Source organism: Camelus bactrianus, chromosome 9, assembly GCF_048773025.1.
Source record: "Camelus bactrianus isolate YW-2024 breed Bactrian camel chromosome 9, ASM4877302v1, whole genome shotgun sequence".
Classification (NCBI taxonomy): Eukaryota; Metazoa; Chordata; class Mammalia; order Artiodactyla; family Camelidae; genus Camelus; species Camelus bactrianus.
In genome coordinates this window covers 39,624,574-39,648,666 of record NC_133547.1, presented here as the reverse complement: position 1 = coordinate 39,648,666, position 24,093 = coordinate 39,624,574, and the positions used below count along the sequence as shown (strand labels likewise).

General features: G+C 38.5%; 1 protein-coding gene across 6 annotated transcripts in view; it reads left to right on the top strand.

Annotated features, from left to right (window-relative positions):
- Nucleotides 1-24,093, top strand: part of SORT1 (sortilin 1) — a 60,265-nt gene that overhangs the window by 5,285 nt on the left and 30,887 nt on the right. For all 6 annotated transcript variants that reach the window (XM_074370100.1, XM_074370099.1, XM_074370102.1 and 3 more), the window contains exons 2-3: nucleotides 14,798-14,857; nucleotides 16,322-16,395. In XM_074370100.1, the coding sequence (XP_074226201.1) occupies nucleotides 14,798-14,857; nucleotides 16,322-16,395 (134 nt within the window). The remainder of the gene's footprint in view (nucleotides 1-14,797; nucleotides 14,858-16,321; nucleotides 16,396-24,093) is intronic.

The following is a 24,093-nucleotide window of genomic DNA, read 5'->3' as shown; positions in this document are numbered from 1 at the left end:
TTAGAAGCAAATTGTGGCTGTTCTGCTTCCCAGTTGAACTTGAACGTAGCCTGAATTTCACATCTGGGGGTAATTTGTTACCACCTCCAGAGCTTGCTTCAGTGAAATACGAGTGTTCTTAAAGATAACAGGAGTACTTTTTTTTTCCATATAATTATGAAAGACATTTGACTCTTATTTTTTGGGAAATACTTTATTGTTCCTTGTTGACTGAAAAAAATCTAACGCTACTCAAAGCTACTAGCTTGGATAGTCCAACAGCAAACCAAATTTGCTAGATAGCTAGCAGTAAATTTTTTTTCCTTCCCTATAGTACTCTGCCAAAATCAGGGCTTTTCTTTTTCGTCCTGGCTGCCTATGTGTTTGAAAATATATGCTTGGCTTACTGTTAATATACTCAGTCCTGTGCTAGTTAGAAACTTAGGTATGATTAATTGGCTTGATTTATTTTCATTAGAAGAAAATGTGTTTTTTTTTCCTGCTACGGCTTATGAGTAGTACCTCTCTTATATTTGCTTTTGTTAAGAGTTTTATTCTTTTCTTCCTGTGTGTTCTAAAAAACTAAGTTCTAATATTGTAGTTGAGCCAGTTTGCAAATCTCGTTCAACAATAAGATCACCCTGAAGGACCAAGAAAAATTGAACTGAGAAGGACCTTTTTAATTAACTACTACTTCCTAGACAAGATAGTTCAGATCAGATGTTTATCTGGTACCTGCTCTTTGTCAGAGGGATTCAAATCATAACTATGTTGTATACAAAATTCAAAAGAAATGTCTTAATACCCAGCTTTGAGTCTTGGCTCTGCTGCTTCATAGTTATGTTGGTGTGATCGTGGACAAACACTAAACTTCTCTGACCTTTATAGCTTGTTTGTTTTAACTAGAGAATCAACTTTAGGATTATTTGGAGGAGCAAATGAGAAGTTCTATCAAAATGTATTGTTAAATGTAAAGTATTGTATAGATATCATTCACTTTAACACGTTTGGGGTTCAGGCCTCTGTGTAAGGAAAGTGGAACATTAAAAACATCCAAATTGGTGTCATTTTAAAATGGATTTTGTTGCCAAGAGTTTGGGAGAGCTTTTGAAGAAGGCATGAACACTGCAGTGCGGTGGTCTGGGAAGATCTCACGGATGAAGAGAGAATCAAGGTGTGGAGGGAATTCCTAGGAGGATCTGTAAAGGCAGAAAAGGTAGGAAAGTCCAAGACATGCTTAGGGAATGGTCAATGGAGAGTTTATGTTGGGAAAAAGTAGTTCATGAGGTATGACTAAGGTTTCCAGGAAAACATATTGAAGAGTCAAAAAAGCCCTCTGAGGAAGCTGGAAAGAGAAGGGGGATATGGGTAGGGAATGTGGTGTTAGGATTTACTAGAGAAAGTGTTTTGTTTGTTTGTTTGTTTGTTTGTTTTTTAATTCTTAAAAAAAATTTCATTGAGAGGAGGAAGAGGTAATCAGGCTTATTATTATATTTCTTTAATGGAGGTACTGGGAATTGAACCCAGGACCTCATGCATGCTAAGCACGCACTCTACCACTGAGCCATACCCTCCCTTGGGTTTACTAGGGAAAATGTTTTAACAGGTAGTGGTAGACATGAGGCTAGAGCTGGATAAACCAGAGCTGAAAATGGGGAGTCAAGAAGAGTTACCCTTTTAGAGGTTGAGCATTACTGTGGTCTTGGAAGAGTATGTCCAATAGGAGAGCAGAACAGAGGGCAGGACAGACTGTCTTTTATACTTGAAGTGCTCAAGGTTCTAAGGAACATTCCAAGACTCCAGGACCTTATTGAAGGGAATGTGAGCCAAGGCATGAGAAACCCAGGAGCTCTAAGACAGTGAAGCCCATGAACAGATTTTCTGAACATTTGTGAACAAGGATAAGATTGAACTCTTGCTGATAATGTGCTTAACAGTTTGAATTATAAATTGTTAGGCTGATTAGCTGGTCAGATCTCTTACCTAGGAGGCTAAATGTCTTGTTTATGTGCCAAGAGCTGGGACATATGTCCCAACATGGTGCTACATTTGGAAGTATTTCATAGAGATGTTTTAAGTCAGTGCATTTGCTTTAGGGATAAGGCGTGGTTATAGACCCCAGTTGTAAGTCACACAATTGTGAATTCCTGTCTGTTCTTTAAGGTCATAGTTCCCTCAACAGAGCTCAGTTAGCCTTTCTAAAACCTCAGTTCACCCTCATGTAAAATGGAGCATTATCATGAGGCTTTGAAGAGAAAACGTTTTGAAAAACTTGAAGTACTAAATACGTAGGATTTATGTCATTTCTTGATAAGCTTGTTGATCTGTTACTGCATCCGGAGAGCCCAGTTGTCAGCCAAATGATCCTGATAAATACCAACTCCAGAGGAGCGTGTGCATAAAAGGAGACAGATGAGGCATAAATGTATTTGATTTTATTACTTGGCAGGGTTGGGTGACAGGCTTGGGCGAGGGTGGCAAGAATGAGAGTGAGTCAAGATTGGCAGAAATGTAAGAAGCATATGTGTTCTTTTTTTAACCTTCATGATTACATCAAAAATTTAACTTGTTAATATGAGTGATACTAGCAAGTGATATTAATTGGAGTTCTTTTAGGCGGTGGTTAGGAAGGAACATGATCTCAGGTCAGACCTGGATTCATACTTCACTGGTGACCAGGGACAGATGGATTTCAGTGAACCTTAGTTTTTTCCCCTATAAAATGGGTATACTAATACTTACCTCTTAGGGTCCTTATGAAGATTAAATGAGGCAGTGTAGGATTTGGTGTGTATTCATTCTTTATTGAGGGTATCTTAAAATGATTATCACAAGGTTTCTGGTGCATTACTAGTTAGATGCTCAAATATTTGTGTATGCATTTAAGGGTTTTTTTTCCCCATAGCTGTAATATTCCTAGAGAATTAGTATGGGTACTCACAGGAACCAGATCTGGATTAAGAAATATATACTACTTATGTCCTTGGACTTAGAGTTGAAAAAAAAGTTGGGTAAGGTGAGGGAGAGACCATCTGTCCAAAGTGTCTTTCTTGAAGCTATGGGAGATGAGGAGAAAATAATAATCCCACCATTGTCAGATCCTGGTCATCTGGTTATAATAGCTGCAGGTGTATATAGTTATTTACTTACAGTGTTAAAGAACTTACCGATTATTAAAAAAGACTACTTATAATTCAATAAATATTTCCCTTCTGTGGTTTTAAGTTGACAGCTTTAAAATAGCACTTTGCCTGTTTCACCCTCATTCATTAACTGAGCAGCCACCAATAGTTTTGTGCTCTATGGACCTCTGTGAAGTTTTAGGAAATATTAGTGAGATGTGATAGGTACTCCTCAAGAATTTAGCTTGGAAGCATGGCAGACCAGAATGCCAATGGAATTATTTTTTATTGTGTGCATATCTCTTTAATATTTCACCACTTCCTGGCCTGTGTTAACTCTCTATTCTAGTTGAAGTTGCTTTCTCACCAGTCCCTTTAGCTTGCCATGTGCTCTGTTGCTTCTCCTTCTTTGTTCTCATGGCATTCCTCCTGTCTGAGTACCTTTCTAGTTCTGCTTGTTTTTTTTTTCCTCTCCTACAACATTTAACTACACCGTGTAACCCAGCACTTTACTATGGTATTGTTTTGTATTCACATTCATTTATTCAACTGTTATTTTCCAGAGTATAAACTCCTCAAAGGTAGGGGCCGTGCTTGTACTACAAGTCCTTCACTGCTTTTGCCTCACACAGTGCTGGAGGAGTCAGACAGACATGAGTTTGAATCCTTGCTCTGCCACTTACCAGCTGTGTAACTTCAGGCAAATAATTTAACCCTCCTTCTTCGGACCCTCCTTCTTCATCTATAAAGTAGCACTGGTCCTTTATATTATCATGAGTGCTCAGGAAAGGTCAATACTATTATTATTATTCTTTAATTCAGTAGTTGTTTATTTAAAACAAATTTTTATTGAAGTATAGTTGATTTACAGTGTTGTGTCAGTTTCAGGTGCAACAGTTGTTTACTGAGCACCTACCATGTGTTAGTCATTGTACTGGGCCCTGGGAACTGAGATGGAACACGGCAGATAAGATCCCCGCCTTTATGGACCAGTAAAGAAAATACACATTAGCAAATATGTAATTATAAATATGGTAAGTAGGAAAAAGCAATTATTGGAGAATAATTGACAGATGTCCTTTTGGTCTGGGGCACTAGGAGGGACTTCTTGAGAAATTATTTCAACTGGAACATGAAGATGAATAGAATTTTTCCAGTAAGAGTATCCCAGGCAGAGAAAACAGCATATTCAAAGGCCTGGGGCTAGAATGAGCTTGGTGCACCCAAAGGTCTGGAAGGCCAGTGCAATTGTAGCGGAGAGAGTGAGGGGCTAGTCCCCACACCCAGGGGATGAGCGGCGAGCCTTTATGGTCCAGTCAGCTGGCAATTGCACATATCTTTTCGTTACTTTTTTTTTGCTTTCCTTTTTCCCTTTTACTTTTTTATTTTTTCCCCTTGAAGCTAAGATGTAAAAATTAAGTGCTAACAGTTTTGGAATTTAACTCACTTATTAGACATAATTACAAGTGAATTATCCCATGAAAGTGAATTTTTCAAAAATTAAGCCTACCCTTTTAAGTGCCCAAGGTGCTGTTTTTCCAATGGACATCTTTCTAAAATGTTTCTCTGCCATCTTAGTAGTATGACACTGAATCATTTAGAAGATATTATGTTATGCTATACCATGACTCACATTACTTTAACGTGGATGGCCTTAATACCCTCAAGGGCTGTTGAGATGTGTGGCTATTATCTCGAATTTCACCTGGCCCAGATTTATAAGCCTAGTGCCATTGTCTGCTTGCTGAAGTTTACTCTTTGTTTCCTGTAGAAATGATAGTCCGCTTGCAGTATCCTGTTCCTTCTTGCTGCTGTCCCTGTCTCTGGATATACTATCCCCCAAATTTTACTTCTTCTGTAAGTTAAGAAAACAGATTACTAATTTTAGGCGGTTCTAACAAGTTTAGCAAACTGATTCAGAGTGATGGCCTGCACGTTTCTCTTAGTAGTCTAATGCGTAGATTTTTATTGCCTGGACAGTGCATCAGAGGCCTCTCCCTTGCTTCCTTTCAGCGAGTGTCCAGGTTGTTAAGGTTTCTAGATAATTGAGGTTGATGTTACCCTCTCCTTTTAACACTAGAGTATTGTAGAGCAGGGAGCTGATTTTTTTCCCCCCAAATGAAGACAGAGCAGTGGAAAAGCAAACTGGTGAAATTATTGATGAGTCACAGAATTTTAAAGCTTCTGGGAACTAGAAATGTTGTCGTTCCAGCTTCCTTGCCTTGGTCGTGAAGTTAGGTTGCGCTACTCAAGTTCACGGGGCTATTGACAGAGCCGGAAATGAAATTCAAGTTGACTTAGTATTAGCCTAGTGCTTTCCTCTGTATCATCCTGCCCCACAGAAAACTCTTGAGTAATAGAATAGGTTTGCAAACTTGTATAATATTTTAATGTTTAGCCTTTTTATTTCTAAGAATAGTCTCCGTGAGAACTGGAACATTTCTGATCTTATTTTTGGCTCACGTTCTATGATCCTAGCAGTGCTTTATTTACCAGGACTGTATTCCCTGAAGATTTTCTTTCTGCCTGTAAGAGCTTCACCCAGACTGTGTTCCAGACCTCTTTTGTACGTCACTGTGTCCTGTCTCTCCTTGTGTTCCCTAGTTGAGGTTTGGAAGCCCAGGGCATCTTAAATGCCCAGGCTTTATGGGCTTACAGTGCTTGCCTTTGTATGTTATTTCATTTGATTCTTATTATTCCAGTGAGTGAAGGAGCATAATTCAGTTTTACTCCTGAGGAAATAGATTCCCAAGAGAAAATGATTTGTGCCTACTTTCCCAGCCAGTTAGTTACCAGACCAGACTTTAACACCCTTTCGTAGTTTTATTTTCACAATGACCTGCTCTCTTCTATAGGTTAAATATCCAGTGTGTTCAGTCTTCATTTTTAGACTTCTGTAAGAGGTGTGTTCATAGAGCATAAGCTCCATGAGCACAGAGCATGTGTTGGCACTGCTGTTTCCCAGTGCCCCAGCAGGGTCCGGCACATGGCGGGCATGCGCATGTGTTTGTTGAAGAAGGGAATGTGTGTGAAGGATGACATCATTGAATTCACTCCCTGTTTACTTGCCGGAGAGGTTGTTCCTGATGGCAAGATGGTTGGGTTATCTGCAGGTGGCTTTTAAACTGGGCGCCGTCGTGTGAAGTTGACCCACACTCGCTTTTGCCCATGTTAGTTCTTTCAGCGTTCTACTTTTGATCAGATAGGCAGAAGTTTCTCATTACCAAGTCTTTTCCAAGCTTCTGTGACTCTCGGGACCAACTTTAAGTTCCCCCAGCTATAGTAATAGTAATTTAATTAGGCTTCTAGTTTAATTAGATGTGAAGACAGAGTTATTTCCATGAAGAAGGTTGTGTTTTGTGGCCTTTCTGTTTTTCCAGATGGAGCTGGGGTTTAGCCATATGACCACAGAAATGGACATTTGTGTTAATTCATGGTCTCTAAAATGTGTGGACCTCGGGCTTTAAAGTGGTGGGCAATAAATGTGTGGTTGAGCCTTGCATCATCAGCTGTCAAGGTGGATGTATTTCAGAGAGGGTTGTACAAGCTGTCACCTACTTTCTAACATAATGAGTCCCTGCAAACCAATTTGGTTGTAAATGCCAGCCAATGACTCCCTCCTGCCCAGAGCTCCTCTACTGGGACAGTAAATGGCTATCAGTGCCACGTGGGACACTAGAACTCACTGTTCAACAGGTGGACAGGGTGGGAGTAATTCAGTTGATCTAGAAAAACTGTAGAGAAGAAACATCATGATAAATTCTACCACTTTAGAGACTGTTGCTGTTAATATTTGGAAGAACATCCTTCCAGATATGTTTTTAATCATAAATACACACACAATGTTACATGCCATTCTGTAAACCTGCTTTTTACTCAACATGTTATGAATATCCTTCAGTGTCCGTAAATACCTGTAACATTTTTTTCGGTAGCACCTGCTGTATTGTTTTATTGCATAATGTAACTTTAACAAAGCTTCAATTCTTCATTTAGAATACACAGCTATAGTAATAGGGGGTTGTTATATGGATTAAATGATAATGTGTGTAAGACGTTTAGCACAGTAGATGGCCTGCAGGAAGTGCTTAATAGTTGTTAACTGCCATAAACATCCAGGTGTATAACGTCTTTTGTAAAGCTGTGTAATTATCTCCTGCTAATAAATTCCTGAGTGGGGTTGCTTGGGTTACGCGATACGGACATTTTCAGTTCTGATTCACGTCACCAAATAGCAGAAAAGTTACCTGTGGTTTATATACTCCCGTCGCCCACAGTGCACACAGGTGCTCTGGTCTCCACCCCTCCCTGGATATACTTTGTCAAGTTTTCCAAAAAGTGGAAAATGTTATCACACTGTGTTTCTTTGATTTTCTTTTACTAGTGAGATTGAATAGCTTTTCAAATGTTATCGGTCATTTGTATGTCCTCTTGTGAATTGCTTATTTGTGTCCTTTGCCTATTTCCTTCTGAGGTCTTTCCCTTTTTCTTAATGATTTGAAAACTTTCTATATTAACCCTTTGTTATGTTGCAGATAATTTTTTCCAGTTTTTTTCAACTTTCTGTTTGTATTTTGCCATTAAAACATTTTTTTTATAGTCAGAGTAATGCCTGTATTGTATTAAGTTTTCTGGGTTTTGTGTCATTTTTTGTAATGGTCCTCTCATTCTAAGATTATAAAGATAGTCACTCATACTTCTAGGATTTTTATGACTTAACTTTTTGTATTTAAATCTTTGCTCTATGTGGAATCTATATAGGAGTGAGGGGTAAGAAGGGAGTTAGGAATCCAGCTTTTAATTTTTTCCAAATAGCTGGGTTTTCCAACACTTTTTTACCACTGATTTGAAATGCTAGCTTTATCATACCCTAAAAGAAACCTCGTCCAGTCTTGGACTTTGTTTTGTTCCACTGATCTGTCTCAGATATTCCTGTGCCACTAACTGTGCTATGGGATTAATAAATCTCTCACTAGAAGTGGCAGGTTTCATGCTCATCTGCTCCTGATAGACTCAAGCTGACACTTTACATAGCTAGCCTTAAGCTTCTTGGTTTCTGAGCTTCCTTCCATACGGTGTGATTAAGTCATCTGAATTACTGTACTTACTCTGTGGCCCCTCTGGATGCTGGTTTGGGAATACTGATCACACAAATAGCATATTTACGTGGTTGCCTTAATTCTGGCCTGCTTCTAGATCCTACATTTGGCTGACCGCTTAGCAGTATGTAGTGACCAGATCATGTTCTCTTTGTGCTAAGTAATCTGCCTCTTAGGCATACTACATTGGAGCAACACAACTATTGTTTACCACAAATAAAATAGGCTTCATCTCTCCCCCACCTTCTCCATTTCAGTTGTCATGTATACAGCTAACACCTAACATCTTTTTTGTAACAGTGCTTGAGGTAGACACTCCACCTTCTGTTGGCTGGATTCCTCAACTCGTAAATGTTTTGATATGTTTAGTATTTTAATATTGTAGGGTATTCATTGGAAATATTGTATTGGGGGGTTGGGGTTTTCCCTTCCTAAAGGGCTTATTCTGCCTTTCAGTTCTTTCTATCCACAAAGCTTTGTCCTCTGCTCTTATTTCTTTTATTCATCTTACTTTGCCTTGATTAGAACAATTGAACCATGACTTACTTTTTGATTATGTTCAGCTGTATATACCGCTGGAAACCTTCCTTGTTTGGGTAAGTGATCATGTGGCCTCATCTCAGCTTTCCTTGGCTATTTGAAGCAGAAGTGCTTTTCTTTTCACACACATTTCCTTTTCTCTAATTTTATTTTCCTTCTGTTCCCTCCTTTAACTGTGTTTAACCTGACCTTGAAATTCTTATCTAACAAGTGCTTAATAGAATCTACTTTATACTCAGCACTTTACTATTTGGTGAAATTAATATATTTTATTTACATTACCCTCTGAAATTTTTCAAAATACTTGCATAAATCTTCCTGTTTGCTCTGTCTGCACTACTGCCTGCCTTCTACTGCATCTTGCTATTGCTTATGTCTGTTCCCACCTCAGTAAGCCCTGCTTAAATCTCAGTATACAGACTTTCATTTCTTCATACTCAAATATTTGAATTTCTCTTTTGTATAGTCTACTCCTCTAAATACTTTAATGTGTTTAGGGAATCTTTACCAATTTTTAACTGTATGGAGTTGATGGCAAACAATTGCATAGAGACAAAACATGGTACTAAAAAATCAGTGGGTCAGTGATGAAATCAAAGAAGAAATTAAAAAACACCTTGAGACAAATGGCAATGAAAACACAACTACACAAAATCTATGGGATGCAGCAAAAGCAGTCCTAAGAGGGAAGTTCATAGCTTTACAGGCCTTCCTCAAAGAACAAGAAAAATCTCAAATAAGCAACCTAACCTACCATCTAAAAGAAGACAAACAGAACCTAAAGTCAGCAGAAGGAAAGAAATAATAAAGATCAGGGAAGAAATAAATAGAGATTAAAATACAGAAAAAAATCAATAAAACCAAGAGCTGGTTTTTTTGAAAGAGTAAAATCAACAAACCTTTGGCCAAGCTCACCAAGAGGAAAAGAGAGAGGACTTAAATAAATAAAGTAAGAAATGAAAGAGGAGAAATTACAACCAATACCATGGAAATGCAAAAAAAGTAAGAGAATAAATACTATGAAAAATTATATGCCAACAAATTGGACAACCTAGAAGAAATGGAGTTGATAGCAAGTACAATGGGAAGGAGAGAAGTGATAACATGTGTGAACACCCAAAAACACGTACTAGTGTTAAACAGTGTTTTGGTTGGCAGTAAGAGCATAGGAGGAAACCCTATTCAGCCACTATTTATTGAAATAGTAGTAACCTTGGTAGAAGGAAGACTTACACACAGATCAATTTCAGTAGCAGGGGTTTGTGAATAGACTTTTATGGAGTTGTTTGTGGAGCACTTAATATGTATAAGACCTTGTGCTAGGCCTGACAGGTAATACCAGGTCGTAGTGTCTGCCATTGAAGAATTCCTAGCATAATTTGAGAAAGTAGCCAAATATGTAGTTATAGTATAAGCGACATCTATAAGTGCTGTGAGAATAATGCCTAGGAAGAGATCCTTCAAGCTGTGATAATTAGAAACTAGAATGGTTGGTTTTATATGGGAAAATGGGATGTCAACTGATGTTCAGATCTTCTGCACAGTCCCTGTCTTATGACTGTGAAAAAGAAACACCCACCATATAATGCTGAGGAGCAATGTATAAGTTCAGAACAGAACCTTTCTTTTTCTAAAACCTGCATTTTTAAAAAGTATTTTCACTTGGTAAAGAATTCTATCTTTACAGTTTTCCCCCCAGTTCTTTAAAGATGTTGATATACTGGTTTGCATTGTTTCTGAGGAGAAGTCTACTATGATTTTTTGTTCACCTGTATGTAATATTATCTTTTCTTCCAGATGCTTTTAACATTTTTATCTATCACCAGTTTCAAACGATTTGAATATGATGTGTCCTGATGTAGATTTCATTGTGTTTCTTGAGTTTGGGTCTGTGAGCTTCTTGGATCTCTGGGTTTATACTTTTCATTAAATTTGGGGAAATTTTGGCTACTATTTCTTCAGTTTTTTTCTATTCCCACCCCCCACATCTTCCAGAGACTCCATTTATATATATATAAAGTTGTTTGAAGTTCTGTAGTTCTGTTAATTTTTTCTTTTTTGTGTGTGTTTCTCTTTAGATAATTTCCATAGGTATGTCTTCCAGTTTATTAATCTCTTCTGCAATGTCTAATTTCCTGTTAATCTTACCCAAAGTAGTTTTCGTCTCAGACATTACAATTCTCATCACTGGAACTCCAATGTGAGTCTTTGTATGTCTTCTCTATCTTTATTTAATGCTTATCTTTGCTCAGTCTATTCTCTAACTTCTTGAATGAACATATGGAGTACAGTTACAACTGTTTTACTGTCTTTAATCTTATGATCTGTGTTATTTCTGATTGATTTTTCTCCTCATTATGTGTCCTGTTTTCTTCTTTGCATGCCTGGTTACTTTTGATTGAATGTTGGACATGGTGAATTTTATCTTCTTGAGTGCTGGATATTTTAATATTCCTATAAATATTCTTGAACTTTGTTCTAGGTTGTATTTATGTTACTTGGCAATAGTTTGATCCTTTTTGATCTTGTTTTTAAGCTTTTTAGGCCAGACTAGAAGAGCATTTATTCTAGGACTAATTTTTCTTCTACTAAGGTAAAACTTTTCTGAGTATTCTCTCCACTTCCTTGTAAAATATGAAATATGTTTTTGGGAACAGGGATTGTTTCTGGTCCTATGTGAGGCCCAAATATTGTTTCCTTCAGTTCTGAAGGGGGATTCTCCCCTGGCCTCAGCCGGTTTCCTCACATTCATGTGCTGGTTAGTCCTCAGCTGAAGACTTGGCAGGATGGTTAGGGAGCCCCCATCTATAGATCTCACTGTTCTCTTTCTGTGCCACCCTCTCCTCTCTAGTGCACTACACTGTGAACTCCAGCCTCTTTGGCCTCCTCAGACTATCAGCTCGTCTCTTCAGGTGAGGGTAACCCCTGGGCTCTGCTTGGGTTCCCCTTCCCTGCACCGTGGCCTGAAAATTACCTCGAGATAATAAGCCAGGGCAGATGAAGGGCCTTCTTTGTTTCCTCTCTCTCACGGACCATTGTCCTTCATTGCCTAAAGTCCAATGTCTTGAAAACCATTGTTTGATATAGTCTGTATTTTTTTATTTGTTTCAGTTGGTAAGGTAAATCTATCCATGTTATTCCATCTTGGTCAGAAGCAGATGTCCTCCCAGAATAGAGCTTTTACTCCTCATACTCATTTCTGTCATGGGGAAATTAAGTGGGTCTGGCTTTACCGTTTCCCTTCATTATCCTCCTTTTCAGAGCTTTGCAAGTACTTCTTATAGGAAATGAATTTAATATTTATTGAGTGTCTCCCATGTGTTATGCTATACATTAGTTGTAAAAATGAATAGGCTTGGTCTCTGCACCAGATGGGCTTCAGGTCTAGTAAGGAAGACAGACAAGGTTCTTGTTGCTCTAATTAAAAGTAGAATATGTTTTTAAATATCTAAGGTGCTGCCACAATGGAGAGTGACATGTACATTTGTAAATTCTGTCTCCTAACTGTCTCCAGTTTGTCCACCCTTTCCTGGACGTCTATAATCCTCCCATTGAAGGGGGAGGATTGTATCTGTGGTCTTGGTTCCCCAGCTATCCTGGATTTATCTTCTTCCCATATGACCTTTTCTTCCTACCTGAGCTTTGGTCTGTTGTTAGATCTGATTTCATTTTTCTCTTTTACTTTCACCAGTATAAGAACGTGAAAGACTGAAATATAAAAGAGTAGTTGCATTTTCTGTGGGTAGATGAGTATTTTCAATGAGTTCATACGTTTTCAAAAGTAAAATTTAATTAGTTGTTGGGAAGGGAAGAGGAGGGAGGGTGAAGGGTAGCAGAAGACCATAACTACAGTTAATACATCTCACCTACATTGTTCCAAAGGAATCCTTTGGGTGATGAGTGAGGTCACCTGTCCTTTGATTTGTTTGGATTAAGTTGAGGGTTGCTTATGTCATCCAGTAATACTCCTCTTTCTGTGACTGAGCAATAGGAAGATGTGAGTAATGCCAGTGTGCACTGACTAGGCCGGGTGCGTAGAGCATTGCCTGAAAAGTGAAAGCTTCAGGTCCCCATGGGCTTGAGCTCCGGTGGTGGAATTTTTTCTTTTATTCTGGTCAGCTGTTGTGACCAGAACCTTTCTTGGAAAGACAGCCTCTGTTTAGATAACCGTTAATTCATGTGATCTCTCTGGTGCCTGTGGTAGCTCTGGAGAGCCCTGCTTCTCCGCAGGGAGCTCATTGATGTGCTTTCAGACAGTGTATCCTCATTCAAGAGAACATGCTGTCTTGTTCTGTGTGGTATCTTATAAGACACACTGCTGTGTCAGTTTTTAAGCTTCTAGTTCCAGATGTCTCTAGCAGACCTACTTTTTCTCAGACGCTTGGCCAGCGTACATGTATGAATAGCCTTTCTGTCCTGCAGGGGCTGTGAGAAGCTCTGCCTGAGTGGGCGAGAGTTAAGCAGCATTTACTGAGCAGGCCCTCTGTGAGGCATCAATTGTGCTGTTTACCGGGACTGTCCAAGACATTGTGCCGACCTCAAAGGGGCTGATGGTCCGCAGAGGAAGTAACAGAGGTGAATTCAGCCACCCACTTAAGAAGACCACAAAAGAAAATTAGAAGATAAGCAGAGCAGTCAGTGTTTTGAGTCCTGTTTCTTCAGGCTTCTCTGTTAGGATGGTGGCTTGAGTGACCAAGCGGCTGGCATCCCACCATTTATAGACATGTTCTATTTTAAGATCAAGTTTGTGGTTTGGGAAGGATGTATAATCATTTTCAACAAATGCTTATTGAGTGTGCACAGTATCCTGGTAGCCACAGAGAAGACTGCAAATGTAAGGCTGTATCCTCAGCTCTGGGGAACTGCTCATACTAGAAAAGGCAGGGCATATTTAAGATTTTGAAAATCTTAATAAGATATAAGTCTCATAAGAGAAAAGCATCAAGCATCAAAAAATCGTCAACATTAGTAGAAATATATACTAAACCATTGACCCCTCTGGGTGGTGGGGCGTGTGGTGGGGGAGGGAAAGGATCTTCACTTCTTATCATATACATTTCTGTCTGGTTGGAAATTTTTACCAAATGCCAGTATTGCCTCTTTTGGTATTATTTCTTCATCAGTTAAAGAAGTGATAAAGGGCAGAGGGTATAGCTCAGTGGTAGAGCGCGTGCACATGGGGCTGGGTTCAATCCCCAGTACTGCCATTAAAAAAAAAAAGTGATAGAGACTAGTAGATTATCCACATAATGTTAACCTTTAATATCTCTGTGTGATAGGATTATGAATGATTTACATTTTCCTTACCATACCTCTCTATTATCGTCTACATTTCCCCCAATGGATATATATTATTTTGCAAATAGGTAAGAAAGTATTTGAAAACCAAAACTCAAAAGCACCTACAATAATTATCATAACTGCATTTCAACATGCTTACCACATTTTGGATATAATATACCAGCTTTCCCTTTTTTGTCTCCTCATTCTCACTGCAAGCCTATTAAGGTTGTTCTGTTACTATTATTATTATTATTATTAAATAAAAAGGTGAGCAAAGCCAATTACTCTTGCTTCTGTCCTTTGTCATTCTGAGTGAGTTAGCCTAGAAGCAAAAGGAGTCTAGCTCTTAGCTATTCAGCTATACTGTGAAGGCTGCCTAGAAAAAGTGGAATTATGCTGATTGGGTTACAATTATATCTGTCATTGTGGGCTGTGATCTCTTGTTTTAAAATATCCTAAGAATACTTTCTATGTCTTTATATTTAGTTCTGGTGGAGAAAGCAGTTAGATTATCCCGTCTCCCCATCTGGTGCAGTGAAGAAAACTCATCTGCTTGGCTTTCTTTGTATGAGAGAGAATTAAAATTTCCAAGTTATTTGTAATTCAGGTTAAGTAGTTAAATCCTGTTTCTTCCAAATTTTGTTCCAGGAATTCCTGTCCCCTTATAATTATAAACTTAATTACTTTGAAAGCAATAGTGTTCTGAATTATTTAAGGAAGTCAAAGATTGCAGAGGAGATGTTGTTTCTAAATGATCTTTTTTTTCCCTTATAGCATGTGTTTGATGATCTCAGTGGCTCAGTATCCTTGTCCTGGGTTGGAGATACTACTGGGGTAAGTAATATTTTGAGTCTGTTAACTCAGCCTAGCAAGAAGGTGGTGCAGATTTGGGGAGTTTAAGTACTGAATGTTGCTATTTTGTGAAATCGTCTCCGACCTCAATCGTGGAAAATACATGTTTGCAGGGCAGACATTCTGAAAGCTGTGGTTGGTTTGGTTTTACTTTAGAACTGGGAGTAGCATGTGACCACTTTCTTCCATAATAGGAAGATAGGCACTTTTTTAGTCCTTAGTGGCTACTTGGCATCAAGATGAACAAGAAGAAGAAAGAGGAAAGAGAGTGCTATGTGTGAGGAAGAAGGGAACCTTACAATACTTGGGAAAACCTCTATGTGGAAGTGGAAAACTGCATATTACACAGCGTGATATTTTCCCTCCAAACTATTTTGGTCCTGTGTCCTTTCCCACAGTTAGTGTTAAAGGACTGTGGTGCTCAGGTCTCATTGTTGTTCAGCTCCATCTGTTGTCCCTTCCCCACCACAAAGCAGATGCTACCTGGATCGGGGGAATGGAAGAAGAGTCAGTCTGCTCCTTCCTTCTCCCTCCCAGTCTGTAGCCCGTCTCCCAGGAGGAGGGATGCTGGAGATTTCACTGGCCTCAAGTCTTGGATCAGGGCTTGACTGTTACCTGGCTCTGATTATCCTGCCTGAACAAGGGCAGGGGCCGCAACTCATGCCCCCTAGTGTTCCAGTAGCGTGTGTATCGTAGCATTGACGCACATGATGGCTGTATCAGGAGCCAAAAGAAATGTAATTTTGGTGCTGAAGAGCAAGTTATAAATATCTTATTTTAATTAATTTTTAAACTCCTGGTAGGATTTCTTTAAGCATGTTTCATTTTCTTCTAGAATTTGAGTTGTTCCCTAATTTCCATGATTTATCCATTTATCTAAGATAGTTGGTGTCTCCAAAATGTCTTGTTATATGCCTGTTTTGGGTCTCTAGCCTCTTGTTCTAATCTATCAGAATCTTATCCTCCTGCATATTTTTTTCTAGAAAAGTACTTATTTAAAAAATTAATTTCATGAAGAACTAACAGCAGGGAGCAGAAGAAAAGGACAGATGTGACATAGTGACCACTGTTGGAGCACCCACTCTCTGCTAGCCTCTATAAGCAGGAAGCAAGATGGTTCTTGCCTGGGAGTATCTCACAGTATCACAATATCTCACAATAATGTGGATACAAAATAGTTAAATCCTTACTTTAATGTGGAGTTGTTGAGCTCCATCTCACTGCTTCAGGTGTAGGTGGTGGGACCATCTCAGCAAAAAGAGTTGAGATTTTGAATCATAGTAAGCCCCAATCACTTGGTCTTTCTTGGTTTTCAGATGTGTTACACTCTAGGCTACTACAAAGCAGGGCTATTGCCAGTCTTTCAGATGTTGATTTAATGCCATCACATGTAAGCATGTAATTGGACTATCTTTTTTATTGACCACATGCTTTTTGTCTCTCCAGATCATTCTAGTCTTGACTACCTTCCATGTACCACTGGTAATTATGACTTTTGGACAGTCCAAGCTGTATCGAAGGTGAGATTCATAACATATGACTGGGACATTTGATAAAGTAACACATTGTGAATGGAAGTTCTTTACTTTTCTAGACATGATGGGGTCTAATAGTTGATTTAAAAGATCTTCTAGTCATCTTAAATTTTCATGAGACCCTCACACTCAGCACACTTTTTAATATTTACCTAGCAACCTAAAAAAGTTAGAAAAAGGATCGAGTTCCAAGGAAATTAGGTTGACCTGACTGAGTAGCAAAACAGTAAAGGGAGATGAAGAAAGAATGTACAAGGATGTGTGTTTATTAATTTAAATGGATATTTATTTGTGGGGAGGTAGCATAGAGTTTAACCATCTTTCTATTATGCGCACAAAATGGTTTTTATACCCCTGAAGTAGCAATCCTTACTGGACCTTCCAAGTGAATATTATTTATCTAACACTTTGGGCCCCAAATAGATTGTTTCTAGATCAGGAGGAAGTTCTCAGGTCAGACCTACCAAAGTGCCTGATAATAATGGTGATTATGTTCTGGAACCATAGTCTATACTGTGACATTCACAGAGTTTTAGAGTTGTCTTCTCAAAGATACAGCTTGGTTAAATCGAGGTGGTTTTTTTTTCCCCCTTACCCATAAGATTCATAACCAGCTAACTCTCAGAAGTTGCTGATTGTTTTCTCAGTCATTTGTGTCTATCCCATTTTTCCCCTAGAGACCTAAAGAAATATGACATCCCAGGAGATAACATAGAAACTACTGTCAGGGCCAAAGGATCTCCCAGGAGCCTTCATACTTTCTCAGGGTTCTTTATTTGACTTTTGGTCTTGGCCAAGGTGGGAATGAACCCTTGTTGAAGCTCTGAGATGGATCAGCTCAACCTCCCTTCCCCAATAGGTGTGACCCTTGACTGCTGCTCCTGAGCCTGGAGCCAGTGCTCCCTTCCTTTCAACACAGTGACAATGGCTTAAAAATAGGGCAAGGAGTTGCCATCTTGGAATTGTTGTAAGCTCCGTGAAGGTGAGGCTCTTGACCAACTTGGGGTTCTCCAGCATCTAGCCAGACGATTGACACATAGCAGGCAAGCAGTACATACTGATTGAATGAATGAATGCCTTAGCTTCTCTAGTAACTCTTAGATTAATAATATTTTTGTTTGTTTGATAAGGACTGACAAGGTATTATAGGATACTGTTCTAGAAGGCACCATAAATTATAGCTGATTTATAGGTGATATTAGAACAGTAGCTAAATCATTTCAGACAGATGAAAAGTATTCTGTTTTGGAAGAAAAAATGCATAAAAAATTTTTGTAACTTCAGTAACTCTTTCTAGTGTTTAAGAAACTTTGCTTTCATAAAATCTTTCTTTATGATACACTTTTTCTTTCCAACTCACCTTTCATTAAAAAGGCAATACAACCATATTATACAACATTTGGAGATTTAAAAAGAAAAAGAAAAAACTCACCATAAAGACAAGTAATCTTATTTTATTTACAGTCTATTATTTTGATTTTCCACTCTAATGTTATGTCATATGGCTATCTAGCCTTGGGAAGCAACCATGGTACAGTGTAAAGTTGCCAGATTTTGTTGGCAGATAGGCCTGGGATTGAATCTCAGCATTGTCATTTGCAAGCAGAATGAACTTGGGCAAGTCATTTAACCTCCCTGAGTCTTTTTTTGTCATCTGTAAAAGAAAGTTAATGGCCACCCTGGAGCTGTTGTGAGTTATGCTTTGCAGTGCCTGCCATGGAGTAAGAACTTGGTGCTATTAGTTACTGCCTTGCCAACGGCCAGGGATGGCACGTAGCCAATGTGTGCTGGCATTGTGGTACCAGTTTCTAAAATGAATTGAAAGCCTTCCATACCAGTTGAAGAAAAGTGATTGCCTGCCCCTAGATGCCTCCATGGCTTCTACTAATGCACACATCCCCCCAGCCCCTGCCAACATGCAAGTGTTACTGACATCCGGCATTATGAACTATAACTGTTCTGACTGGTTAGTGCTCATACCATAATACATTTCACATTCCCTCTGCTAGTAATCCATCATTTTTGTTAGACAGACCGAATGTACTTAATCGTTATTCTCTTGGACACTTAAATTGTAGCTAGCTTTTTCACTATTATTAATGCCGCTGTGATGAATATCACACATATGTGTCATAGAAGATGCCAATTTCCAGTTTATCTTCTGGTAGCAAATAAAAACCTCCTCTCTGATCCTTGCATGTTTTGAATGCTGCTTACTAAACTCCTCCTTCTACTGGTTGAATTATCTTCTAAACCTGTTGCTTCAGCCACTTTCGCTTGCCTTCTGAATTCACTTTCTTAGTCTCTATATTGCTCTTTAATCATGTGTCTAGAACTGGACTAGACAGGTTCCTGAGTCACACCCATGGGGAGTGAAATGTGTTTTCACACATTTTTTCCCATCCTTGTGCTTACTTTGAAACGATCAAAAACAAAATGATATCACTATGTTACTATTTAAATACCTACCACCATCTGACTCAGCCATTTTCCATCCTATATTTGTATTGTCATGTGAGAAATCACTCACATATACTTTACCAGAGAGTCATCCTACTTGTTTCTGGTATGGTATCATGTTACTAAGGTTCTTTTTCTTCATGTTGTACAGCAGGCTTGTTTGTTTTTACCAAGGTCATTTTGAATATTAATTACTTCCTCCCTACTGTGAAGTGAAAACTCTCCCAGAATTTAGGTGGAAACTGTAAATATGCCTGTTGCCTCTCCAGCTGGGCTGGCCTGGCTTGATCTGAAGTGACTCATGTTGTTGGACACACCAGCCAAGAGGCACGTGTTGCTTCAGAAATGGGAGAGGGAGGGGGCAGTTTGACTGCAGTGAGTCCTGAGTGTGCTGAGCTTGCCCAGCTGAGAAGTGAGGTAAAAGCCTGTAGAATTTGCTCTGAGGACTCTTCTGTTTTTCATAGCTTTAACGACTATATTATTTGTTGGATTATCTTTCTCAGCTAAGTCTTATGTGGTCAGAGTTTCATCTGGGATTCAAATAAAAGGCAGCTAATCACGTGCCATCTTCTGTGAGTAGTACCGCATGGAGGCTCACAAGAAGAGAAGGACATTGTCTCTGTTGCATGTGCGGACTTAGACAGCAAATACTTAGGTCATTAGGTTGTGACAATGGATTGTTGAAAGATTTTGGAAATAGTAAGTAAAGTCCCTAGGCATTAAGGATTGTGTAAAGTTGAGTAATACATTAATATTTTCAATTTAAAGGAGTGATGTTTGAATAGTATAAATTCTGATTCTCTGTTAAGGAATATTCATAATTATAGATTGTAAGTTACCTTTGCCACTCACTTGCAAATACGAAGTTAAAAAAGAAACTAGCCATAGTTAAGATGAAGATTTGATTTTTGGAAACTAGAAGATGTTTTGCACCTTTTTGTTTTATGGTCCCTTGAGTCTAACTTTTTATTGTAAGTTTAACTTAGTGAAGCACATGTTAGCATTATTCTACAGCAGAATTCTGTACCAACTTATCATAAAACTGCTGGGCTACTTTATTTGTGATTCCTATTTCCTGTGGAGAGTTGTTCATATTTTGGAAGTTAATAAGGGAATCTCTTTCACATTAAACTTTATTCCATAGTCAATGTCAGCTTTTCAGGATGTTACTTGAGATTTTAAAAAAGGGTAACTTTAATATATACAACAGATATTAAAGCAAAGTTCAGTGAACCAGCTTCTCCAAGGTACCTCACATGACAGCCTTTTTAATGATATACTTGATTTATTTTTTACTGCAGTAGATTATTAACAATGACTGCATATTTTAGTTACAAGATTAACATAAATTCCATTTACAAAATATATTTTCCTGCCTTTTATTTCTTAAAGAAAAGTCTCTTGAAATATATGATGATGACATTTTACTACAACTTCACTTTTACAAACTTAGGGCATATAAAACTCATGAAACTAAGTGGTTTTTGTCACTTAAGAAATATTTCCATGAAAATACCTATTCTTAGAGTTGTCAATCCGAGCAAAGGACGGACCCCAGATCATGATCATATTCCATCTGATAAAAAAGTTTTGTGATTTTATTTACAATATTTTGTTTCTTTATTTTCCCATTTATATTTTCAAAATTTCTACAGAACAGCCTTTTCCAATAAGGATAAAACACAATGAAATAATTAAAATAAAAACACATGAGGTAGCAACAGACAGTTGGGGTAAGAAAAGAGACCAAAGTAATGAGAGTTCAGTTGAATTTGAATTCAAGTTCTGCCAATTTTACCTGGCAGTGATTTCAGGTCTGTGATTCCTTTGGCACATTTTAATAAGCTACATTCTCCCTGTTGATCATTTAACTGGAAATCTCAATACAGTCAATTCTCATTATTCATAGTAGTTATGTTCTACAGAGTCTCCAGGAATACTGAATTAGGGAACACTGAACCATTGCTCCTAAGGGACGTACAGAATTAGGTTCCTGCAAACCTCTGGTCACAATGGTCATTTTTATCAGTTGATCAGTACATACCCTATTGTATGTGTATTTCTGCTTAAAGATACCTTATATATATTGTTGACTCATTAACACTGAGCTCAAAACTAACTCATGCCAGAAAGAAGCTTATCCAACTCACGTATTTTCTCCAGAAACACTAAACAGCATTTCAACACTATTCTTGGGGTAATTTTAAACAGTAAAGCGCCAACGAAAGGCACAAAAGTGCAAAATGCATTGTACTAAGTAGACCGTGAGGAAGATGCTCAGGTGTCATGTAAGAGCTGAAACAAGAAGGCAGCGTCCCCTTGTTGGACCTCAGTGGGGAACTTGTTCCCCGGGGGGACTCAGATTTTTTTACTGCCCTGTGCATATCTGCAAATGACTATGAAAGTGCTCCAAGCATTGATTTGGGGGTTACAAGTCTTAGTGAGTAGGCAGATTCACAAATACAGGATCTGTGAATAAGGAGGATCGACTGTGTAATCTTTTCCAATTGGTGAAAATTACAAAACTATAATTTTTTTAAGAGTTTTTTGATATTCTTGTGATTTTATGTTGCAATTTTTAGTGATTTAATCACAGCAATAATGAACTAAAGGAATAGAGAAATGGTTATGCTGAAAGCCAACAAACAAGGATATCAGTGCTTGTTTGATTGTTAAGGAAAGCAAAATGGAAGGTTCTCTGAGCTATTGTAGGACTCTTTTACTGTTACTTTTTATTGAATGTCTGCAGGTCAAATGCCTGGTGTCACAAGTTCCTCTATATTGTAAATGAAAAGTGCTCAAAAACAAGGATGTAATTCCTGGCTATGGACATTTGGGTTGAGCATTAGTCAACATGTGAGTCTCCTGGAAAAACACCCTTCTGAGTCCATCTTACTAGGAATTTTGATGCTATATCTTACCAGAAATCCATGTGATGGTTACTTCTCTTTTTTTCTGTTTATTTAAATAATGTCTAGATTTTTCTTGTTCTTTGGGAATATTAGGCTCTATTCCAAAAATATTTATATCCTAGCACTATTTTTTATTATAAATGTACATATTCTTATCCATGTTTATACCACAGGTATATGCAAAAGTGATCATTTATTTTTGGTAACCAGAAAGAGCAGATATTAGGGTTGATGTATTGAATTGTTATTAAAGAGACTTATTTCTAAAGCAGATGGTTTCACAGGGTTTTGTTAACTTACCATTTGACTGCTGTTCAAATTAATAGTAATTATCATATGGAATTTGAAAAGTGATTTATTTTTAAGGTGTTCCGTTGATTTCCTCTTCATGATGTGTGATGTATGCTGACAGAAAAAGCTACTTTAAAATTAGGTGTTCTGTTAAAATATATCCCTGGGCCCCACGTGGCCTCGACAGAAGCTTGCTTATATCCCAGCAGGTTGGTACTAGTCCACTGTGCTCCACTTATTTCACTCGCTAGAGCACCAGAGCGTTGTAGCAGACAATTTTTTGTTTTGCTCCTGTTGCTTTCTTTTTCTGAAGGGCAGGCATGTATTTGTTGTGCCAAGTTCTTTAAAAGGAAGCAGACTTGCCAACAGGTTTGTGGCGGTTCCCTGGGATGTCAGAGGAGGGGAGATTTGTAAGCTGTTGATAATCAAGCCCCTGCAAAACCCTTTAGGCAGTTGACTGAGCTGTGGATGACATGTACACTGTAGAGCTAGGACTTGTTTACGCGTATCTCTTGGCCTGCTGTCAAGAAGATCAGAACTCTTCTCGTACTCCAAAGCCCGAGAAAGAGTGATGCAGGAATCTGTTGGGTGGCACCTAATCCTCCTTTTATTAGTCTAGGGGTTTTCTCTGTGTGTGTGAGTGTGTGTGTGTGTGTGTGTGTGTGTGTGTGTGTTCTACGAGATGGGAAGACAACTTAAAGTCACATGTAGTTTGCTTTAGCGTACTGTCAAGGACTTATCCAGACACTCAAAGATACTTCTCTTCTGTCTCTCCAACTTCCTCTAGCTGATCTGTACTGCTAGGCCACAAGCCCTGGCAAGAAAGGGAAAGATCACGGGTTGCCAGGGAAAAACTCCTCACAAATAATTAAAAGTTGTCTCAAGTTTGAGGCTGAGAGTTAAGAGAATTGGACTGTAGTTTCAATTTTTCCCTTAATTAACTGGTTGACTTTTGATGAAGTGCTTCCCCTTGAACCTCCTCATCTGTGAAATGAGGGAGTTAGACAAGATGTTCTCTTCAGTCCTTTGCATCTCTCGTGTCCTGTGGTTCTCTGATTGTTGAGGCTGCTACCAAAATTGTACCATCTTTTAAGTCGTATATTCTACCAGTGAAGACCACTGCACATTGCATTCATCAGTGGGCAATTAACTTTCAATACACAGTGGTCATCACTCATGGAACATTGAAATTTAATGAATATTAAGATTTAGTGTTATATGTCTTGTTCTTACAGAGCTGTGCACAGTATTAAACTTGTCAGAATTAGTAGACAGCTACTGACGTTTTTTGCTTTTATTTTTTGAAATCTAAACACAGAATTTAATACCTCTCAAAAATATTGTTGGAGTGAACATTTGGGAAAAGGTTTAACAACCCAAGAGATGAGATTAAGTTTATTTTCCCTTGTTGTGTACTTCGTGCATTAAGAGACTCCTGGGGATGGTAACTTCTAGGGTGGTGGGGGGACTTCAGGATCCTGCTATGTAACTTACGGCTTTATCATGAGTACTGTGCGTTGATAGATTAGTTAGGAGGCCTTTGGCTACATTTAGCGGAGATCCCCATTCAAACTAGCTTAAATAATAAGGGAATTAATGGTTCATAACTAACTACAGAAGAAGGATGGGTTTCAGGGTCGATTCAATCCAGTGTCATAGGCTCTGCTTCCCTGGAATCCCAGAACTGCCTCGGCAGTTCCCTGCGTTTATGTTGGCTTCATCTTCACGTTGTGCTGTCATTGTGTCAGATGCCTGTAGCATTTTTTTGTTCTGTATTCACATACTGCAACATGAGGTTTTTTCAACCTTGGCACTGTTGACATTTCAGGCCAGATGATTCTTTGTTGTTGGGGACTGTCAGGTGCATTGTTGGGTGTTTAGCAGCACCCTTGGCCTCTACCTACTAGATGCCAGTAGCACCCTGAGCTGTGATAATCAAAAATGTCTCCAGACATTACCAAATGTTTGCTTGGTGGGTTGGGGGAATGGGGCAAAAATACCCTGCTTAAGACCCACTGGT